The sequence below is a fragment of the Idiotropiscis lumnitzeri genome, chromosome 2 (genome assembly GCF_059441095.1).
Source record: "Idiotropiscis lumnitzeri isolate Australia: NSW breed Sydney's pygmy pipehorse chromosome 2, RoL_Ilum_1.0, whole genome shotgun sequence".
NCBI classification, from domain to species: domain Eukaryota; kingdom Metazoa; phylum Chordata; class Actinopteri; order Syngnathiformes; family Syngnathidae; genus Idiotropiscis; species Idiotropiscis lumnitzeri.
The window spans coordinates 22,824,530-22,844,753 of NC_142392.1; the positions used below are offsets into that span (position 1 = coordinate 22,824,530).

General features: G+C 41.4%; 2 protein-coding genes across 2 annotated transcripts; one reads left to right on the forward strand and one right to left on the reverse strand.

The window, feature by feature from the left end:
* Positions 1-2,877: 2,877 nt before the first annotated feature.
* On the reverse strand, positions 2,878-10,584 carry LOC148342010 (uncharacterized). Its single transcript, XM_088288025.1, has 3 exons — positions 10,572-10,584; positions 7,515-8,257; positions 2,878-2,943 (listed from the first exon to the last, which is right to left on the reverse strand). Exons 1-3 carry the CDS (start codon positions 10,582-10,584, stop codon positions 2,878-2,880), a joined length of 822 nt encoding a protein of 273 aa, XP_088144151.1.
* Positions 10,585-15,118: 4,534 nt separating this feature from the next.
* LOC148342011 (uncharacterized) lies at positions 15,119-20,061 on the forward strand. Its single transcript, XM_088288026.1, has 3 exons — positions 15,119-15,144; positions 15,186-15,298; positions 18,293-20,061. Exons 1-3 carry the CDS (start codon positions 15,119-15,121, stop codon positions 20,029-20,031), a joined length of 1,878 nt encoding a protein of 625 aa, XP_088144152.1. The 3' UTR covers positions 20,032-20,061.
* Positions 20,062-20,224: the final 163 nt, after the last annotated feature.

Here is a 20,224-nt window from a genome sequence, read left to right on the forward strand (position 1 = left end):
AAGCAACTGTGCAGGATAGCTCGAATGCAGTGGGAGCAGAAGGACGGAGCAAGTGGAGGTGTTACAAATGTGGGAAAGAAGGTCATATCAAGCGTGATTGTCCAAGCTGGAAACGCAAAGATAAGCAGAAAACTCACAAAGCTAAAAGCATGATGTGTGAAGATGAAGAAGATGCAACAGAAGGTGCTTTTGTCACAAAAGAAGTACATTCAACTGACAAATCGCAACAAGGTGAATGGTTGATTGATTCAGGAGCATCAAAGCACATGACATGTCATAAAGATATACTTCAAGAATACCACCAGTTCTTAAAGGCACAGACTGTAAAACTAGGTGACGGCAGGGTGGTTGATGCCCTTGGAATAGGAAATGTCTGTTTGGAAATGACTTTCAAACACAGGGATTCAAAACGGATTACAATGTATGATGTTCTGTATGTTCCTTAGCTATCTGGAAATCTTTTCTCAGTGGGAGCTGCTACCAAAAAGGGAAATACAGTACAGTTCAGGAAATTTCACTGCTACATTCGTGGAAAAAATGGAATCCTCCATGGAATAGGAACTCAAAGAGCTGATGGACTTTATCAGCTGGATGTTGAAGGAAATTCACCCGCCTGTCACGGTGCATCACTCGCAGCTAGTCTGTGGCACCAGCGCCTGGGACACACCACCAAGCTGAAGGAACTGAAGGATCTAGTAAAAGGGGTGGACTTTTCTGCAGAAACAGAGATTCCATTCTGTGAAGGATGTGTGGAAGGCAAACTGTCCAAACGGCCATACAAGTCGATTGGAGGAATACGGTCCAAACGCAGAATGCAGCTCATTCACAGTGATGTCTGTGGTCCCATGCAGACTGAATCTATTGGTGGAGCAAAATATTTTGTGACATTCATTGATGACTACTCGAGATGCTGCAAGGTATACTTCATGAAACAGAAGAATGAAGTTCTTTACAAATTTAAGGAATTTGAGAAAACATTCTCGAATGAATGTGGGCAAAATATCACAAGACTGAGAACTGACAATGGTGGTGAGTACACATCAAAGGAGTTTCAAGAATATTTGAAGGATCAAGGCATCCATCATGAAATGACTGTTCCTCACTCACCGCAGCAAAACGGTGTTGCAGAAAGAAAAAATAGGACACTAGTTGAAGCTGCTAGAAGCATGCTATCTCATGCAAAGTTACCAAAGATGTACTGGGCAGAGGCTGTAGCCACGGCAGCTTACATTCAGAACAGGCTGCCCACATCTGTCTTGAAGCAAGAAACACCCTACAAGAGATGGTATGGAATATAACCTGACATGAGACACATAAGGGTTTTTGGCTGTATTGCTTATGCACATATTCCTGACGAAGATAGACGCAAACTGGACAAAAAGGCTGTAAAACTTCGTTTTGTGGGATATGCAAACAATGCAAAGGGCTACCGTATGTACGATGAAGAACGAAAAAGGATTCTGATTCGTCGTGATGTCATCTTCAACGAATCCAACTTTGATTGGAAAGAACAAGTGGAAGTAACCTGCTCAGAGACTGAAATCAGCATGGAAGAAGATGAGAGTGAAACACAAGAGGTCATTGTTGATACACCTGTTAGAACAAGTGACCGACTGAAAAAAGCTCCAAAGAGATATGGATATGATGAGTTTGCTGATACAGTTATTGTTGATCATCATGCCAAAATATGCTGTGTGACGGAACCAGTCACGATGAAAGAAGCAATGATGAGTCCAAATGCAAAGGAATGGCAGGAGGCAGCTGATTTGGAATATGAGTCGCTGTTGGAAAATGAAACGTGGGACCTGGTGGATTTACCAAAGGAAAGAAATGCAGTCGGATCAAGATGGGTTTTCAAAGTCAAGTATCTTAGTGATGGACAACTGGAGCGATACAAGTGTCGACTTGTCGCCAAAGGTTACTCACAGTTGTTTGGTACTGACTATTATGAAACCTTTTCACCAGTGGTACGATTCAACTCAATTCGTACGTTACTGTCCTTTGCTATCCAAAACAATTTACATGTACACCAGATGGACGTTGTAACTGCATTCCTCAATGGACACTTAGAAGAAGAAATCTACATGGAGCAACCAGAGGGATACGTCAAACCTGGGCAAGAACACTTGGTATGTAAGTTGAAAAAATGAATTTATGGACTGAAGCAGTCACCTCGCTGCTGGAGCAAAGCCTTCACCGAGTTCATGACGGAAATAGGATTTAAACAGAGTACAGCTGATTCATGTGTGTTTGTTAGATCAAGAGAAGAGCTTGAGATACTTGCTGTGTATGTGGATGATCTCATTCTGATAACACAGTCAAAGGAGAACATGAACCTGCTGAAAACGACCCTCGGTGAGCGCTACAAGATGAAAGACATGGGTGAGTTGTCCTACATACTGGGCATCTCTGTGGTCCAAGACAAAGATAAGAACTGTGTCTTTCTTAGTCAGAAGCATTATATCGAGGCTATACTCAAGAGATATGGAATGGACAATGCAAACCCTGTAGCAACTCCTGCTGATGCCAATGTCAAATTAAGGAAAAGCGATGGTGTCAGTAAGCCAGTAAATCAACAAATCTATCAATCAATGGTAGGAAGTTTGCTGTATGCTGCAATGGCCACACGACCAGACATAGCTCATGCAGTGAGCACTGTGTCAAAGTTCAACGCAAATCCAGACGCTGCACATCTGACTGCTGTGAAGAGGATATTCCGATACTTGAAAGGGACAGCAAACCTTTCTCTCAAGTATGAGCAGTCAAACAAAGATACTTTGATTGGATTCTCTGATGCTGATTGGGCTGGTGATCAAGATGACCGCCGCTCAACAACAGGCAATATATTCCTAGGAAGTGGAGGAGCCGTGAGCTGGCTTAGCAAGAAACAGGCGACAGTTGCACTTTCAACAGCTGAAGCTGAATATGTCGCACTGAGTCAAGCTGCACAAGAAGGTGTTTGGTTGAGACGATTACTGAGTGATCTTGGGATGAAGGATATGTCCATAAGAATTTTGGAGGACAACCAAGGAGCAATCGCAATTGCAAAGAATCCTGTGGACCACTCCAGAACTAAACACATTGACATTCGATACCACTACATCCGTGAATGTGTACAGAATGGACAAATTGAGATCAAATATTGTCCAACAAATGACATGAAAGCGGATATATTGACCAAGCCACTTACGAAACAAAGATTTGAAAATCTTAGAAGGGAAATTGGACTATTTCCAGTCTAAATATATGTTGGTGTCTGACAGTTGAATTGGTTAAAATGTGTGAAACGTGAAAAAAGAGTTCCTGAAGAAATGTGAAAAAGAGTTCCTGAAGTTCACTGTAAAAGAGAAATGTGCTTTTGGTTTGCCTGTCTTGACATTTTTTGAAAAAGGGAGCACAGCTCTGTAAAATTGTTTAAAACCTTGAGATACCATTGTAAAATTAAGTGGGAGTGTTGTAGTACGGTAATTTGTCAATGGGTGGTGCTGTTGCTTAATGCTGTGACTTTGTGTATCGCGAAGAAGACTCTGTTTACTTCCGGTTTCTCTACGCTGCTGTTATGTTGCTGGCTGTTGCGCACTTCATTAAAGAACGGCTCACGCCACAAATTCAACAAAATTCCGTGGGGATATTGGAGGGCGGACTCCACTACGAATAGACAGAGTAAGTCTTTAAAACTGTGTAAAACCGTAAGAATACTAGTCAATGTTACGTGAAGAGACAGAGATAGTCTATAAAACTGATAGAGGATAACAGGGGTGTATCCTCCACGCGCGTTTGAAGGGGGAAAAATAAGGGGAAGAGAAATAAGGGAAAAGAGAGAGATAAGGGGAAAAAGAAAAAAAGGGAAAAATAAAAGTCAAGAGGGAAAATAAAGGAAAAATAGGGGGAAAAATAGTGTGAATGAATAAGTGTGTGTGGCGCTATGCGATAAATGGATACATAGAAATGGTTGCCCCCCCCGAAATTTTATTGTCGTTGGGCTGAATGTCATTTTCCAATGAGAACATGAGGACTTTAGTCTCTGTATGTTTATCAGGGTGCAATATTAGCTTCGCCAGCAGAGGGTGCCTAGGACCTTGCTCATCAGAGCCGACGCTGACTACCGTAGCAGAAGAACAGTCAATTTGTGATGACGCAAGAGAAGCTACGCTTCAAGAACATTTCTGAATGTTACTATTGTGCCCTGACAGGTAAAATCTATTGTAAATAAGCTAAAAAGGATAAGCAGGAGTAGATAATGGTCACAAACGTTGCAGGTGTTGTAGATGTCTAGTTAGATAGAAGATGTGTGTATATAAATTAGTTTTTGAATATGATTCGTGACGACGTACGTTTGCAATGGCGGATACGTTGTGCGACGCGATCGCGGGAGACGAAACAATACAGCATGATATGTGTAATTTGGTAACTGACGTTGCGAGGTGTTTAGAAGTTGAAGTTGTGGCCAAAGTTAATGTGAAACAGGATAGGTTGTGTCATGAGGTGCCAGTATTAATCTTAGTGTTTTGCCAAGCTAAGCTCCAAAGTGCATGTTGTGGGCTTCTATTAGCACTAACCCATTAGCCAGTGCTGGAAACCATTGCCCACATTTAATGTTTTAGAAATCTATTTTTTCTTAGGTTTCATCACAAAGATATACAATGTTCATCCTGAAGTTCTCAATGTTTAAGACAACTGTAGTAAAGTAGATTAAACCAGTTCAGTATGTGAAAAAGTATTGTAAGAGCAACAGCTAAAACCCTTTAATTTAATTATATTTCATTGAGTTATAGTCTTTGTTATTAAACGTGCATATTGTGTTTTCCTCGCTAACATAATACAGCAAGTTATGTGGTCTAAGATATAAAACCATTGTCATAGAATTGTCAGAAATTGTAATAGAAATGGTTTTGGTGTGACGGTAGCAGAAGAACAGTCAATTTGTGAGGACGCAAGAGAAGCTGCGCTTCAAGAACATTTCTGAATGTTACTATTGTGCCCTGACAGGGAGAAGTGCTGCTGATTGGAGAAAAATAAATACGTTGCACGGCAGATGAGTTGGCCCATCATTTCAAGCTGTGTAACATGTGCATGGAGGCTTGCAACCTCATTTTGGAACGGGAAATTTAACTAACAACTGTCTGGGAAGCAGAAGCTTGGGAATTACCTAAAACAGAGTAATTGTCAACCTGTTCAGGGATTGGAGAACAGTTAAGGGAAACATGGGGAAATCAAACAGTAAAAAGCTAGAAAAAAAGGATCCGAAACAACAATTGACGTGTAAGGACTAGAAATTTATAGAAAGCCAATGTCCGGAAAAAGTAAAACATTTAAACTTATGCTTGCGTAATGAAAGCCAGTTGAGCAAATGGAACAAGTGATTTTATTGATGACTGGAAGGCACCGATTTCATAAGCACAGTTTCTTCTCACACCTTTTCCATTAAATACGATTAAAAAGACAACTGAAAAGCATAATGTTAAAAAATATGTATTAAGCTGACCAGCGAATTCATGTTATAACAAAAAAACAAATATTAAAACTTATTATTTTTTTATTCCCCGGCCATTATTTTTGTATTTATTCAATTACTTCGACTTTTACCTGCTGGTACGCCGTCCGGTGTGCCCTGTGAATGTTATGATCCTCCAGCAGAACTGGAGGATTGAAGAGGACTCTCCAAACGCAGACACGGAAAAAAGGTGGTGATACAAAGATAGTGTAGCGACTTTGTAAATAGTTCAAGGGTTCTGTGTTTTCCTCTTTTCTGTGGAGGCTGTGAAGGCAGCAGGGGAGTGAACGTTATGTTGTTGTTGTGTTGCTCTCTCTCTGATCGGCGTGGTTGCGGCCAACAGCAGCCGTTTTTGGCTTAATAATAAAAGCGTTCGCTGATGGACAAATTGGCCTGATTTATTATACAACGTTACAATATTTATTATAATCACAATATAGCCAGTGTAATCAGCGCATCTCGCAGCAGCTGATGGCATGGCGCGAGACTATCGCTGGAGGAACGCCCACACAGCTGAAAAAACAAAAACACACGCGGCATGACAGGCACGGATCATGACAGTGAAATGAAAGGTGGCATTCTTCATTTATTCATTTATTCATTCATAACTGACAGCCTCGCTCTCCGCCGTTGCCCGGGCGGAAGGTGCTCCTATTCGGCTTAACTACCACGCACGCCGGCCGGTCTCCTTCGGAGCTCACGCACGGTCCCGAACGAAGCCAAATGTCACCGCGCGAGTGCCCGGGCGGAAGTTGTTTATCTTCGGCTTGACAGCCACACACGCCGGCGGGTCTCCTTCGGAGCTCACGCACGGTGTCCGATCGTGTACGTCGCCACCAATCGTGTCCGGGGGAACCTGCTCTTCTTCGGCCACTCTCTTCTTCGTCCACTCACCTCTTCGGCGCACGCCGGCCGTCTAACCGCTTCAGCGCCCCCTTGTGCCGCTCGGCGAAACTACAATGCTCCCGAATATTTTTTAGACCCTCGAAGCACTGAACCCGCGAAAGGTGAACCGCAAAGTAGCGGGGGTTCACTGTATTAAATGTATGTGAGGGAATATTTGAAGAGTTTGAGTTTTGTTCAATGGACCATACATATACGAGCCAGCCAAACACAGCGAGAAAACCAGCGCTGACTCCAGTCGCCATCAAGTTGCCAACTCCTGACATACCAAAACCTTTGAGAGAAACTGAGACGATTTGCGTTTCTCTTTCTTGTTCTTTTTATAGTTCAACTTCTAGATCTGTTTTTCACCTTTTCACAACGTAATGAAGGCCAGTTGAGCAAGTGGAACAAGTGATTTTATTGATGATTGTGGAAGGCACCGATTTCATAAGCACAGTTTCTTCTCACACCTTTTCCATTAGGTACGATTAAAAAGACAGCTGAAAAGTATAATATTAACAGATGTTGTTACAGGCAAAGGCAATTAATTTCCTTTACATGTTTGATGTAAACACACAAAACAAATCATGATCACTCAGACACATTGCTTCTTCTGGCACAGATCACATTGGCTTAATGTCAATAAAAAAGCTTTGCAAAATTCAATATATCATATTTTATTCAAAATCAAAATTTACATCTTACCACAAAGAGTCAGTTCCTTCAGTTATTTGTTTTCTTTTTTTTTAAGCTTCAAGGATTGCTGCTTTTCTCACCAGCACAATTGTGACTCTCCGCATATTGTTTAGTGGAGAATTTTTTAGCACAAACGCTGCAACTGAATGGCTTGTCTCCAGTGTGTGTTCTTGTGTGGTTTCGTAAATACGACTTTTGAGAGAACCTCTTGGCACAAACTGAGCAGGAAAAATGTTTTTCTCCACTATGTGTTCTTGTGTGTTTTGTGAAATTTGACTTATCAGAGAAACTTTTGCCACAAACTAAGCAGGAAAAAGGTTTTTCTCCACTGTGTTGTGTGGATTGTTAAATCAAACTTTTGAGAGAAGCTTTTACCACAAACCAAGCAGGAAAATGTTTTTTCTCCAGTGTGTGTTCTTGTGTGGATTGTTAAATTTGCCTTATGAGAGAAGCATTTTCCACAAACTGAGCAGGAAAGAGGTTTTTCTCCAGTGTGCGTTCTTGTGTGGATTGTTAAACTTGAATTTTGAGAGAAGCATTTTCCACAAACTGAGCAGGAAAAAGGTTTTTCTCCACTGTGCGTTCTTGTGTGGATTGTTAAACTTGAATTTTGAGAGAAGCTTTTACCACAAACCAAGCAGGAAAATGTTTTTTCTCCAGTGTGTGTTCTTGTGTGAATTATTAAATATGACTTTCGAGAGTAACTTTTGCCACAAACTGAGCAGGAAAAAGGTTTTTCTCCAGTGTGCGTTCTTGTGTGGATTGTTAAACTTGAATTTTGAGAGAAGCATTTTCCACAAACTGAGCAGGAAAAAGGTTTTTCTCCAGTGTGCGTTCTTGTGTGGATTGTTAAACTTGAATTTTGAGAGAAGCATTTTCCACAAACTGAGCAGGAAAAAGGTTTTTCTCCACTGTGCGTTCTTGTGTGGATTGTTAAACTTGAATTTTGAGAGAAGCTTTTACCACAAACCAAGCAGGAAAATGTTTTTTCTTTAGTGTGTGTTCTTGTGTGAATTATTAAATATGACTTTCGAGAGTAACTTTTGCCACAAACTGAGCAGGAAAAAGGTTTTTCTCCAGTGTGCGTTCTTGTGTGGATTGTTAAACTTGAATTTTGAGGGAAGCTTTTACCACAAACTGAGCAGGAAAAAGGTTTTTCTCCACTGTGCGTTCTTACGTGCCCTTTTAAAGACAGCTTTGAAGTGAATGAGTCAGTGTGACATGCCCTTTCACCTTTGGCTTGCCCATCATCATCATCATCATCATCATCATCATCATCGTCATGATCGTCTGATAATGTGTCCTCATTATGTACTTGTGATGGCCCCCAGTGGTCTTCATCACCTTCTGTTGTCACATGATGACTTGAGCTGATGCTTGTAGGCTCCGCCCCTCTCTTGTCCTCACTCTCATCCTTGTTTTCATCTTCAGTCTTTATAGAGACAATGTTCACTGGTGACTTGTTGATCTCCTCCTCCTCCTCCTCCTTTTTGATGTGAGTCAAGTCTAGCTCCTCTTTTACATAAAGGAGATCGTTTTCACTGACGTCTGCAGGACACAGAAAGACAAATTTGGTTTGGTCAAGTCAAACCTCATGCAGCGACTTTGTCTTATATTGTTTCTACCGTGCTACCTTGACTTGTGCCTGCCGCATACGGAGCAATGCGTGGACCCCAACTTGGACCGGACCATGGGGGCATTTCACAAAATTACGTCCTACGATGTAAACCTCCCTTTAGCAGCACAACAGTGATAAACGAGCATTTAAAAAGGAAGCACGTTGCGGCTGATGCCCGATTTCATTCCTGACATAGTCACAGACGTTTCTGGAAGCGAGCTGAAGTTAGCACACACAGGCTTTTGTGTGCGTCTGATGGAACACCTGTTGTGGGACCCTAACTTATTGATGGGGACCACTGGGGGCCATCGCAACATAATGTCATTGATAGAATAGAAATCCTTCAAGCGAAATATGTTTACAAGTATTTCTTTTTGCATTAAGAGATAGAACTAAATATTCCTGGGCTTGTTGGTAGAAAAGGAGGTTGTGACGTTCTCCCTTTTTAAGCCCATCGTAAGCCAAAGAGATATATATATTCAGTGGAACCTCGGTTCTCGACCATAATCTGTTCCAGAACCCTGTTCGAGAACCGATTTGTTCGAACACCGAATCAAATGCAATAGTTGTATGCACTACTTTTCTTTTTTCGCTAGTAGCAGCTTTGTTGCTTGCACTGACCTTCTTAGGAGGCATGATTAGGGGCTAAAACACTTCCCAGCACGTAGCACGTCCGCACGCGACAACAATTGGTCAATTGGCTGCTCAGCATCCCACCCTCGCGTGCGCACTCACGCGTCATACCGGCGTTCGAACTCCGATGTTTGTTCGAACTACGAAGCAAGAATTTCTCTATTTTTTTTGTTCGAACTCCAATTAGTTCGACCTCAGAGTCGTTCGAGAACCGAGGTTCCACTGTATATATATATACACAGTGGAACCTCGGTTCTCGACCATAATCCGTTCCTGAACCCTGTTCGAAAAGCAAATTGTTCAAACACCGAAACATTCCTTTGCTGCTTGCACTGACTTTCTTAGAAGGCATGATTAGGGGCTAAAACACTTCGTACACCTATATAAAATGCGAGAGCAAAACGCAGCACGTCTGCACGCGACAACAATTGGTCAATTGGCTGCTCAGCATCCCACCCTCGCGTACGCACTCACGCGTCATACCGGCGTTCGAACTCCGAGGTTTGTTCGAACTGCGAAGCAAGAATTTCTCTCTTTTTTTGTTCGAACTCCGATTAGTTCGACCTCAGAGTCATTCGAGAACCGAGGTTCCACTGTATATATATATTTTTTTTAAGCATTTTTGAAGGTGTGCCGCTACTTCGCGGATTTTCAGTTTTCACGGGTGTCAGGTTTAAAAAGGTCCTGACGCCTTCTTAGACTGAATTAAAATGGAGAGAACCAGAGGAATAACCAGGGAAGGTTTTGTCTTTTCTCCATCGCGGATGGGAGGAGAAGCCAGGAGGTGAAGTAGACGTCTTGCCAGTTCAATCTCCCGCACTCTCACTGACTTCTTCGCCCAACCCTTTGGACTTTTATTCAGAGGAAAACGAAACTTATGGAAAGTGAAACTCAGGAAAACGAAACTTAACTTAGGCAAGCGTGTGTGTGCCAAAACAATGAGTGGCTGAGTGTGCATGTGCTGAAGCAATAATGTGAGTGTCTGTGTGTGTGTGTGCAATTATTAGTGATACAAATAGTGCATAAAAACATGATTATGAATACACAAAATTGGTGACATATCCGAACAGCGGGTGGTCTCGGTCCCCATTAACCGCGATAACCGGGTTTTTACTGTCCTTCCAACTGACTCCTTCCGCGACTCGCACACTCCCCTTCTCTTCTCAAGTGCGCAATCTCCTTTCTTCAAGTGCACATTCTCCCACGTCATCAATCGGGATTGCGCATCGACATCCCGCAACCGACAAAATAAGCACATTGTCCATTACATGCGCCACACCAATCAAAGGCAAACAGTATTAACAATACAGCAGAATGTCAAACGATGCACAATTATTAACCATATAACTGTGTATATCATAAAGCCATCACAATTAACATTAGTTCGGAAAATATCCCCTTCTTAATCACAACTCAAAGGGATGATTCTATAAACATGCGAACCTTCAGAACAACCATGAACACGTCAACTATAATTTAGCTCTTCTTTTTTAACTAACTAATACAGTGATTCTCAAATAGTGGGGCGCGGTGCGATGCTAAGGGGGGCGCATGAATTGATGACAGTGCTCCACACAGCCAGCAGCTAATCATATCACAGCGGGGCGTGTCCTATTTTTCCACTTTTGTGCTGAACAGACTGCAGTTTTCACCCAGGAAATCCATTCAGCACGACATTAAAAAACGACAACGCCGTTCATTCTTCTCGTCTAACAAAAAGAAGCACACGAGTTATCGCTAAGCAGAGATCAAGTGCGGATTTGTTGAGATTGGCGTTTGAAAATGTGTGAAAGAACGACACCCAAGTACAAAGATAAGATAAGATAAGTTGTCCTTTATTAGTCCCACAATGGGGAAATTTGAGGTGTTACAGGAGCAAAGATATAGATCACACAGAGTCGGCGGCGTAATGTAGCCGTTAATGTATAACATTCGCAGCAGACATTCATAAAAAGCATGCAAATATACACAGTATAAACGTATCTAAGTGTAAGGAAACACTCCTAATGTTTGTCCATTATACGGAGGGGGAAACACTGTAATGATAAAAACTACTGAATGATTGGAAATACTGCAATGATAAAAATATTGCAATGGTAAAAGTACTGTAATAGTAAAAGTACTGTAATGGTAAAAGTACTGCAATGATAGAAAAATACTGTAATGATAAAAGTACTGCAATGATAAAAGTACTGTAATAGTGAACATCCTGCAATGGTAGAAATACTGCAGAGATAGAAGTACAGTAATAAGAATACTGTAATATAAACAAAATACATCATTGGTCAATATTAAAGTACCCCTTGGCTGAAAGTGCAGTAGTGGTTTATATTGCATCCTAGGACTGCACAATTGCACTAATGCCCGCCCGTTTGTAGGCCTGACCCAATGTTCTTGTTAAAAAGTCTGACAGCAGTCGGCAGGAAGGAGCGGCGAAATCTCTCTTTGGTACAGCGAGGGTGTAAAAGTCTATCACTGAAGGAGCTGTGGAGTGTTCTCAGAGTGTCATTGAGTGGGTGGGCTGGTTTGTCCAGCATTGATGACAGTTTTGCCGTCATCCTTCTGCCCCCCACTGAGCCCAGGACAGAGCTGGCCCTCCTCACTAGTTTGTCCAGTCTTTTTTTGTCCCGGCCCGAGATGCCTCCTGCCCAGGAGACCACTCCATAGAAGATGACTGAGGAAACCACCGAGTCATAGAAGTTCCTGAGGAGTGTTCCCCGAACGCCAAAGGACCTCAACCTCCTGAGTAGGAAGAGTCTGCTCTGACCCTTCCTCCAGCTTGTCTCCCAATAAGGCGGGCTGTATGGTGTTGAAAGCACTTGAGAAATCAAAGAACATGATCCTCACCGTGCCCCCCGCCTTCTCCAGGTGGGAGAATGAAGTGTGGAGCAGGTAGATGATGGCATCATCCACACTGATGCCAGGCTGGTATGCGAACTGGAGTGGGTCCATTAAGGAGCTGACCAGGGGGCGCAGGAACTTTATTACCGGGAACAAAATGTTCCTGGCCTTGTTGGTAGAAAAGGGGGTTGTGGCGTACTCCCTTTTCAGCCCATAGTAAGCCAAAGATGCAGATGCATTCCTTGCAGCATGCGCTTGTTCACTGATGAGATCCGTGCAACCCTGGATGGATGCATTAAATGTATTTTAAATGTTTGGATGAAGTGAAACTATGCACACGTGCACAAAACAGTGCAGAGCCACCAGAGGTTCATTGACTCTCATACGACCAAGCCAGTACAAAGTTCATAAATGAAAAAGACCGATACTTACTTGACTTTTAAAAAAAAAAAAAAAACTTAATATTTTGTGTTTTCTTCACCAAAATTGATCGACCGTCATTGATGTTTTCGCCACAGTGTGCACATTTTGTAGAGTCAGGCAGAATTCCTTCCGGAAGGAATTGCTTGAACAAGATATAAAAACCAGAAAATGTAAAATGTTAAATAATCAGTTCAAATTTTATACTGGGAAAAAACACGGAGTTCACCCCCCACTATTGGTTATTCTTTGGCATACATTTTCTGCACTGATTTTATTTGGCATAAACAAATGTTTAGCAAACCGACAAGTAAAAGGCAATAATTAAAAATAAAACGGCAATAACCTTGAACGCATTTCCCCAAACAACTTAATATTGTGATGCATATTTTTAACGACAGAAAGTCGCTCTTTACAAAGCAAATGAGAGTAAAACGTGTACAAACCTGCTTTGAGTGGCACAACACGAGGCTGGTTGCAAACTTCGTCCAGCAGTTGATGATGTTGCTCGTTCTCTTCTTTTATTCCACAAAGTTCCTCTTTGTACTTGGGTGTCGTTATTTCACACATTTTCAAATGATAATTCCAAAAAATCCGCCCTTGATCTCTGCTTGGCGATGAGTCATGTGCCTCTTTTCGTTAGTGGCTAGCTAGCTTACAAGCTAAGCTAACTGCACCGAAAAGTATCAACACGCGAAGATGAGTTTATCGGGACACAAAGACTTAATGAAATATGTCGACGTCCTTTAGAGGAGCACTAAGGATCGAGAGACCTCATTGTTGGGACAGAAAAGCGACTGTCCTCAGCGAAGCCGGACCGAGATCTTACATTGTGGAAACAAAGCATGGACAAAGAGTGAGGAGGAACAGGAGGAGTCTTCTGAAGGTTCCCGAGGACTGTAAGAAATCTTCTGATGCGGCTGAGGCTGCAAAGCAGGTGGATACATCGAAGGAGCACAGACCTCAACCACCAGCAATTTCTGGGATTACTGAACCTCTTCGAAGATCAACAAGAGTTAGACGACAACCGGACAGGCTGATTGAAAATGTTTAATGTTGTGTGATTGTTGCTAAAATTGTTGTAGAGCTGCTTGTTGTCATAAAAAATGGATAGATATTGTTAAGAAGTGAAAATAATTGATAACAAAACAAAATTATTATAATAATAATAAAAAATAATAAGAATGAAAAAAAAGCTTAGGCATTGTTTAACGTTTGAAAGGGAGATGTAATGATAGCAGTTATATCATTGGCCACTAGTTGGCAGTATTGCCCGATGTGTGTTTGGTTACCAGACGAACAAGTGTGTCTGCACATAGACGAGAATGCAAGTCAGTAAATAAAGAGACACAAGCTTGCAGCATCACGTTGCCTGCGTGACTTCTTAAGATAGAAGACCTAACATTACAGTAACCATTAAAAAAAACGTATAGTAAACATACTAAAGCTGTTGCTTTATGTTATTTACAAAGAATTTTTGTTTAAAATCCCCCTGGCTCTTCTTTTTGTGTTTTCTATATTATGTACGTATTAGTAGCTTCCCACAACTCCCTGGCAGAAGGTAGGCACTGATTTTTTTCATATAAGAGAACATTATCAGATTCCCAAGCGTGAAAAAATCCTGAGTGACATGGCAGGTGCTAAGTACTTCAAATTAGATGCATCGCATGGATTTCGCTATTCATAAATGTGTTTGGTTTGCTTCTGTGAATAAAGATTTTAAAAAAAACGTATTAGTAAATATTTATCATCTCATCAATATTTGCACAACAGAGTACTGAGTTTCGAGATCCTCACAAAAAATAATTCTCAAAATTATATTTCTTAGCAATTTAGCTTAGTTAAGGGATATTTTATTGACAATCTAACATCAATCTACAAAGACAGAAAAAAAATTGGTGGTGGGGGGGGCGCGAATCTTTTTCTTCTTGGGAGGGGCGGGCGTGAAATAATTGAGAAGCACTGCTAGTATTTGCAGACATTATATTCATACAATCTCGCAGCCCGAGTGAAACACAGCATTGTTGCAAGTTCGGGAGGAGAAACTTAAACCTCTCACTGCTGGAGCAGCAGCGGCTTCTCGAGGCAAAGGCGGAAGTGACGTCAGATCTTACGCGCCAATGTGGCGTTATTTTAGTTTTTTTTTTTTTTATCAACCGAAATAAAATATTATATAGAATATATATTGAAATATAACAGCCAGGGGTAAAAACATACACAGAGGCAAAGAAATATATTTGAAAAACACGTGCTGAAAGCATGACGTCATAAGCAAGCGCGCAGCTTCCGAAGGACCTCGACCACATCCACCGACCCGTCCACACCGCAACAAAAACCGTCCACCGCTAAATTCTTCTGATTTAGTGTGGAACTGACTGTAAATTTCTCACAGAATGTCCAGTGCTACTCTAAAGGACTACGACATAATTAATTAAGTCTTTGTGTCCCGATAACTCATCTTCGCGCGTTGATGCTTTTCGGCGTAGTTAGCTTAGCTTGTTAGCTTGCTAGCCGCTAACGAAAAGAGGCACATGACTCATCGCCAAGCAGAGATCAAGTGCGGATTTTTTGGAATTATCATTTGAAAATGTGTGCTAGAACGACACCCAAGTACAAAGAGGAACTTTGTGGAATAAAAGAAGAGAACGAGCAACATTTTCAACTGCTGGGCGAAGTTAACAAGCAGCCTCCTGTTGTGCTACACAAAGCAGGTTTGTACCCGTCTTACTCTCATTTGCTTTGGAAAGAACGACTTTCTATCGTTAGAAATATGCATCACAACATTAAGTTGTTTGGGGAAATCGTTCAAGGTTATTGGCGTTTTATTTTTAAATATTGCCTTTTACTTGCCGGTTTGCTGAACATTTGTTTTTGCCAAATGAAATCAGTGCAGAAAATAAATGCCAAAGAATAACCATTAGTGGGGGGTCAACTCCGTGTTTTTTTTCCCAGTTTAAAATTTGAACTGATTATTTAACATTTTACTTATTCAGGTTTTTAAATGTTGTTAAAGAAATTAAGTTTGTCACGTCATCATGTTTCAAAACTATGCTGACAGATGTAGTGTACTTTTATATCCACTGTTGGAGTTGAGCCACCGAGAAAATGAGAAACATTTAGTAAATGAATCTTAAAAGCCAAACTTCCTCCAATGCGTGTTCGTTTTTTGTACTCAAGAAGAATAGGGTCAAATAAAGACTCAACAACAACTGAATAGAGTTCCAATATTTAGTTTCTTCAATTTCTGGCGTTCAGGAAATAGTACAAATACAGATATCTGGGCGGCTTTGTCTTAATCTGACGAGAAACTGTACTCAAGACGAGTACTATCGAAAAATGGCGCCCTGATCTCAGCCCAGCCTCACATTTTATAGGAGGCTTTTTATGTCAAGGGTCATGTAGGTTGAATCGGTCGTCCTTGCTCCTTCCCCCGGCCCGGCCCACGTTCCAGGTCCAAGGCTGACCTTCTCAGGCAGTCTCTCCGTCTCTCCTGCTCACATTCCCCTGTAATCTCGTCAGTGTACAGATTGTGTGGTGTATGTTTTCCCAGATCAGATTATATTTTTGGGTCTTCTTGATTAGAAATTAGAAATTAGAAATCCCTTTATTGTCATTGTACTCAAGTGTGCAACGAGATTAGAGATAGCATCCCTGTGACGTCCTCCCCCAACTTGATATGTTTGTATCTTCTATGGCCTATGTGGAGAATGTGTTTTATTGTATTTGTCCATGAAGTGCTATCTGGGGTGTCATCAGTTTGACCTGAGCAGACTGAATCTGTTTGTTCTGAATGAGAGTGTGGGTCATGAAAATACTATGTGTTAGGGCTGGGCGATAAACCGAAAATTTACCGTTACCGAAATTTATTAGAATGACCGGCATCATTTTGCCCATGTCGGTAAATTCGGTGTCTAAAAAAAAGAAAAAGAAAAAGAAGTCTTTTCTGTCTGCGGCGATGCTCATGCCCCTTTAAGACGGCTACAGCGCGTGTAGTCACGTGACTCCTCCCTTCTGAACAAGAATGTAAACAAGACGAGTTCGTAGCTGGCGATTCAAATCCTGAAGCGGCTGACAACGGCTGCGGACGAAGTAACGTGAGTTGAAATTGTTCCTGTCGCGGTTGTCCCGAAAATAAAGTGGACATCTGTCGTTTGGAAATGTTTTGGGTTCCATGAAGACGATGTTTAAGCAAAAGAACATGAACTACAAAGTGCATCTTAAGCACCTGAAACAGCGCGTCCAACCTTTTCTTTTTCACCACCCACAACACAACCATGCTGTTGACTTGGAGCTTGTGCTAAAAGTTCAAAGTGAGGAGCAAGGTTGGACAAGTAACAACAGCCCATAACGGAGGCGACACCATACGAGAGAACGTCTCAGAGGTGGACGCGATAGCCGAGCACATAGCTCTAAAGATAGAGCTCCTCTAGTTACAGTGGAGCGGACAGGATTTAAACGCCTCATGAAAGTAGCCGACAAGAGGTACGAAAATATTTGCCGCAAACAGCACTTCCGATATGTACAACATCGGGACGGGAGCGGAGACATGTCAAGCATTTTGCATCCACATCCGACTTGTGGTCGAGTCGCAACATGGATCCCTGTTTCAAGCTGGAAGTCACTGACCTGCTCTTTGGCTTACTATGGGCTTAAAAAGGGAGAGCGTCACAACCCCCTTTTCCAACTACAAGCCGAGGAACATTTAGTTCCTGGTAATAAAGTTCCTGTGGCCCAGGTGGTTTGCATCTCGACTGCATCTCATAGTTCCTGGTGATTTTTGCAAATGACGATGATGACGGAATAATGAGAGGTGTTGTGTTACTTTGTTACTCATTACTGACACGCTATGGCTGTTATGCATCATTGCAGGTACAAAATAATTCAGTGAACTCTTAAAATATTATGGTGTGTCTAATTTTAATACATATTGGATAACTTTAAAATATACAGTCATTATTCAAATATGTCAACATGAAAGTCAGAGTGAAAGGGTTGTTGCTTAATTTATGTGTAAGAACTTTTACTCTTCAAACGTAATTTTGTTTTAAAATTTATTTAGAAACAGAAATTTTATAAAAATAAAAAGGGTAATGTCGGAACTTACTCGCAGGATAAATGTCATTTTGGGTAAAAAAAAACAAACGTAAATCATACAATAAATAGGGACTCTGATTCCAGGGCCCCTTTAATTCTTTTAGGGATGCAGGTTATCATGAAAGCAAAAAGTATCCACGATGAAACTATCTATAAATGCAAAATGAAATACTTGTAAACATATTTCACTTGAACGATTCCTATTTTATCAATGACATTATGTTGCGATGTCCCCCAGTGGTCTGCATCAATATGTAAGGGTCCCACAACAGGTGTTCCATCAGACACACACAATAGCCGGTGTGTGCTGACTTCAGCTCGCTTCCAGAAACGTCTGTGACTATGTCAGAAATGAAATTGGGCATCAGCCGCAACGTGCTTCCGTTTAAAATGCTCGTTTATCACAGTTGTGCTGCTAAAGGGAGGTTTACATCGTAGGACGTAATTTTGTGAAATACCCCCATGGTCCGGTCCAAGTTGGGGTCGCACGCATTGCTCCGTGTGCGGCAGGCACAAGTCAAGGTAGCACGGTAGAAACAATATAAGACAAAGTCGCCGCATGAGCTTTGACTTGACCAAACCAAATGTGTTTGTCTTTTTGTGTCCTGCAGACGTCTGTGAAAACGATCTCTGTTCTGTGAAAGAGGAGCCAGACTTGACTCACATCAAAAAGGAGGAGGAAGAGGAGGAGGAGGAGATCAACAAGTCACCAGTGAACGTTGTCCCAATCAAGACTGAAGATGAAAACAAGGATGAGAGTGAGGACAACAGAGGGGCGGAGCCTCCAAGCAGCATCTCAAGTAGTCACGTGACAACAGAAGGTGATGAAGACCAATGGGGACCATCACAAGTACATAATGAGGACACATTATCACACTCTCCTGATGATGATGATGATGATGATGGGCAAGGCAAATGTGAAAGGGCATGTCACACTGACTCATTAACTTCAAAGCTGTCTTTAAAACCGCACACAAGAACACACAGTGGAGAAAAAACATTTTCATGCTCGTTTTGTCGCAAAAGCTTCTCTCGAAAGTCACATTTAACAATCCACACAAGAACACACACTGGAGAAAAACCTTTTTCCTGCTCAGTTTGTGGCAAGAGTTTCTCTCAAATGTCGCATTTAACAAGCCATACAAGAACACACACTGGAGAAAAAAAATTTTCCTGCTTGGTTTGTGGTAAAAGCTTCTCTCAAAAGTTTTATTTAACAATCCACACAAGAACACACAGTGGAGAAAAACCTTTTTTCTGCTTAGTTTGTGGCAAGAGATTTTCTGGTAAGTCACATTTAATAAAACACACAACAATACATAGTGGAGAAAAACCTTTTTCTTGCTCAGTTTGTGGAAAATGCTTCTCTCAAAAGGAAGGTTTAACAAGCCACACAAGAACACACACTGGAGAAAAACCATTTTCCTGCTTGGTTTGTGGGAAAAGCTTTTCTCTAAAGTCACGATTAACAGAACATACAAGAACACACACTGCAGAAAAACCTTTTTCTTGCTCAGTTTGTGGTAAAAGATTCTCCCATAATTCTCATTTCACAAGGCACGCAAGAACACACAGTGGAGAAAAACCTTTTTCCTGCTCAGTTTGTGGCAAAGGATTCTCTGAAAAGGGAGCTTTAACACAACACACAAGAACACACAGTGGAGAAAAACCTTTTTCATGCTCAGTTTGTGGCAAGAGTTTCTCTGCCAAGTCTAATTTAACAAGCCACACAAGAACACACAGTGGTGAAAAACCTTTTTCTTGCTCGGTTTGTGGCAAAAGTTTCCTGCGTAAGTCGCATTTAACAATCCACACAAGTACACACACTGGAGAAAAACCTTTTTCGTGCTCAGATTGTGGTAAAAGCTTCTCACATGATTCTCATTTCACAAGGCACGCAAGAACACACAGTGGAGAAAAACCTTTTTCCTGTTCTGTTTGTGGAAAATGCTTCTCGAAAAAGACATATTTAACAGAACACACAAGAACACACAGTGGAGAAAAACCTTTTTCCTGCTCTGTTTGTGGAAAATGCTTCTCGAAAAAGACATATTTAACAGAACACACAAGAACACACACTGGAGAAAAACCTTTTTCATGCTCAGTTTGTGGCAAGAGTTTCTCTGACAAGTCAAATTTACGACGCCACACAAGAACACACAGTGGAGAAAAACCTTTTTCCTGCTCGGTTTGCGGCAAGAGTTTCTCTCTAAAGGCAAATTTAACAAGCCACACAATAACACACAGTGCTGAAAAGCCATTCAGTTGCAGTGTTTGTGCTAAAAAATTCTTCACTAAACGTAGTGCTGAGAGACACGATTGTGCTGGCGAGAATTGCAGCGATCCTTGAAGATTAAAAAAAGAAAAAAAAATGAAAGAACCGACTCTTTGTGGTAAGATGTAAATGTGATTTTGAATAAAATATGATGAAATTGAATTTTGCAAAGCTCTTTTATTGACACAAAGTCAATGTGATTAGTGTCAGAATAAGCATCATGTCTGAGTGATGGTTTGTTTTGGTGTTTACATCAAACATGTAAATA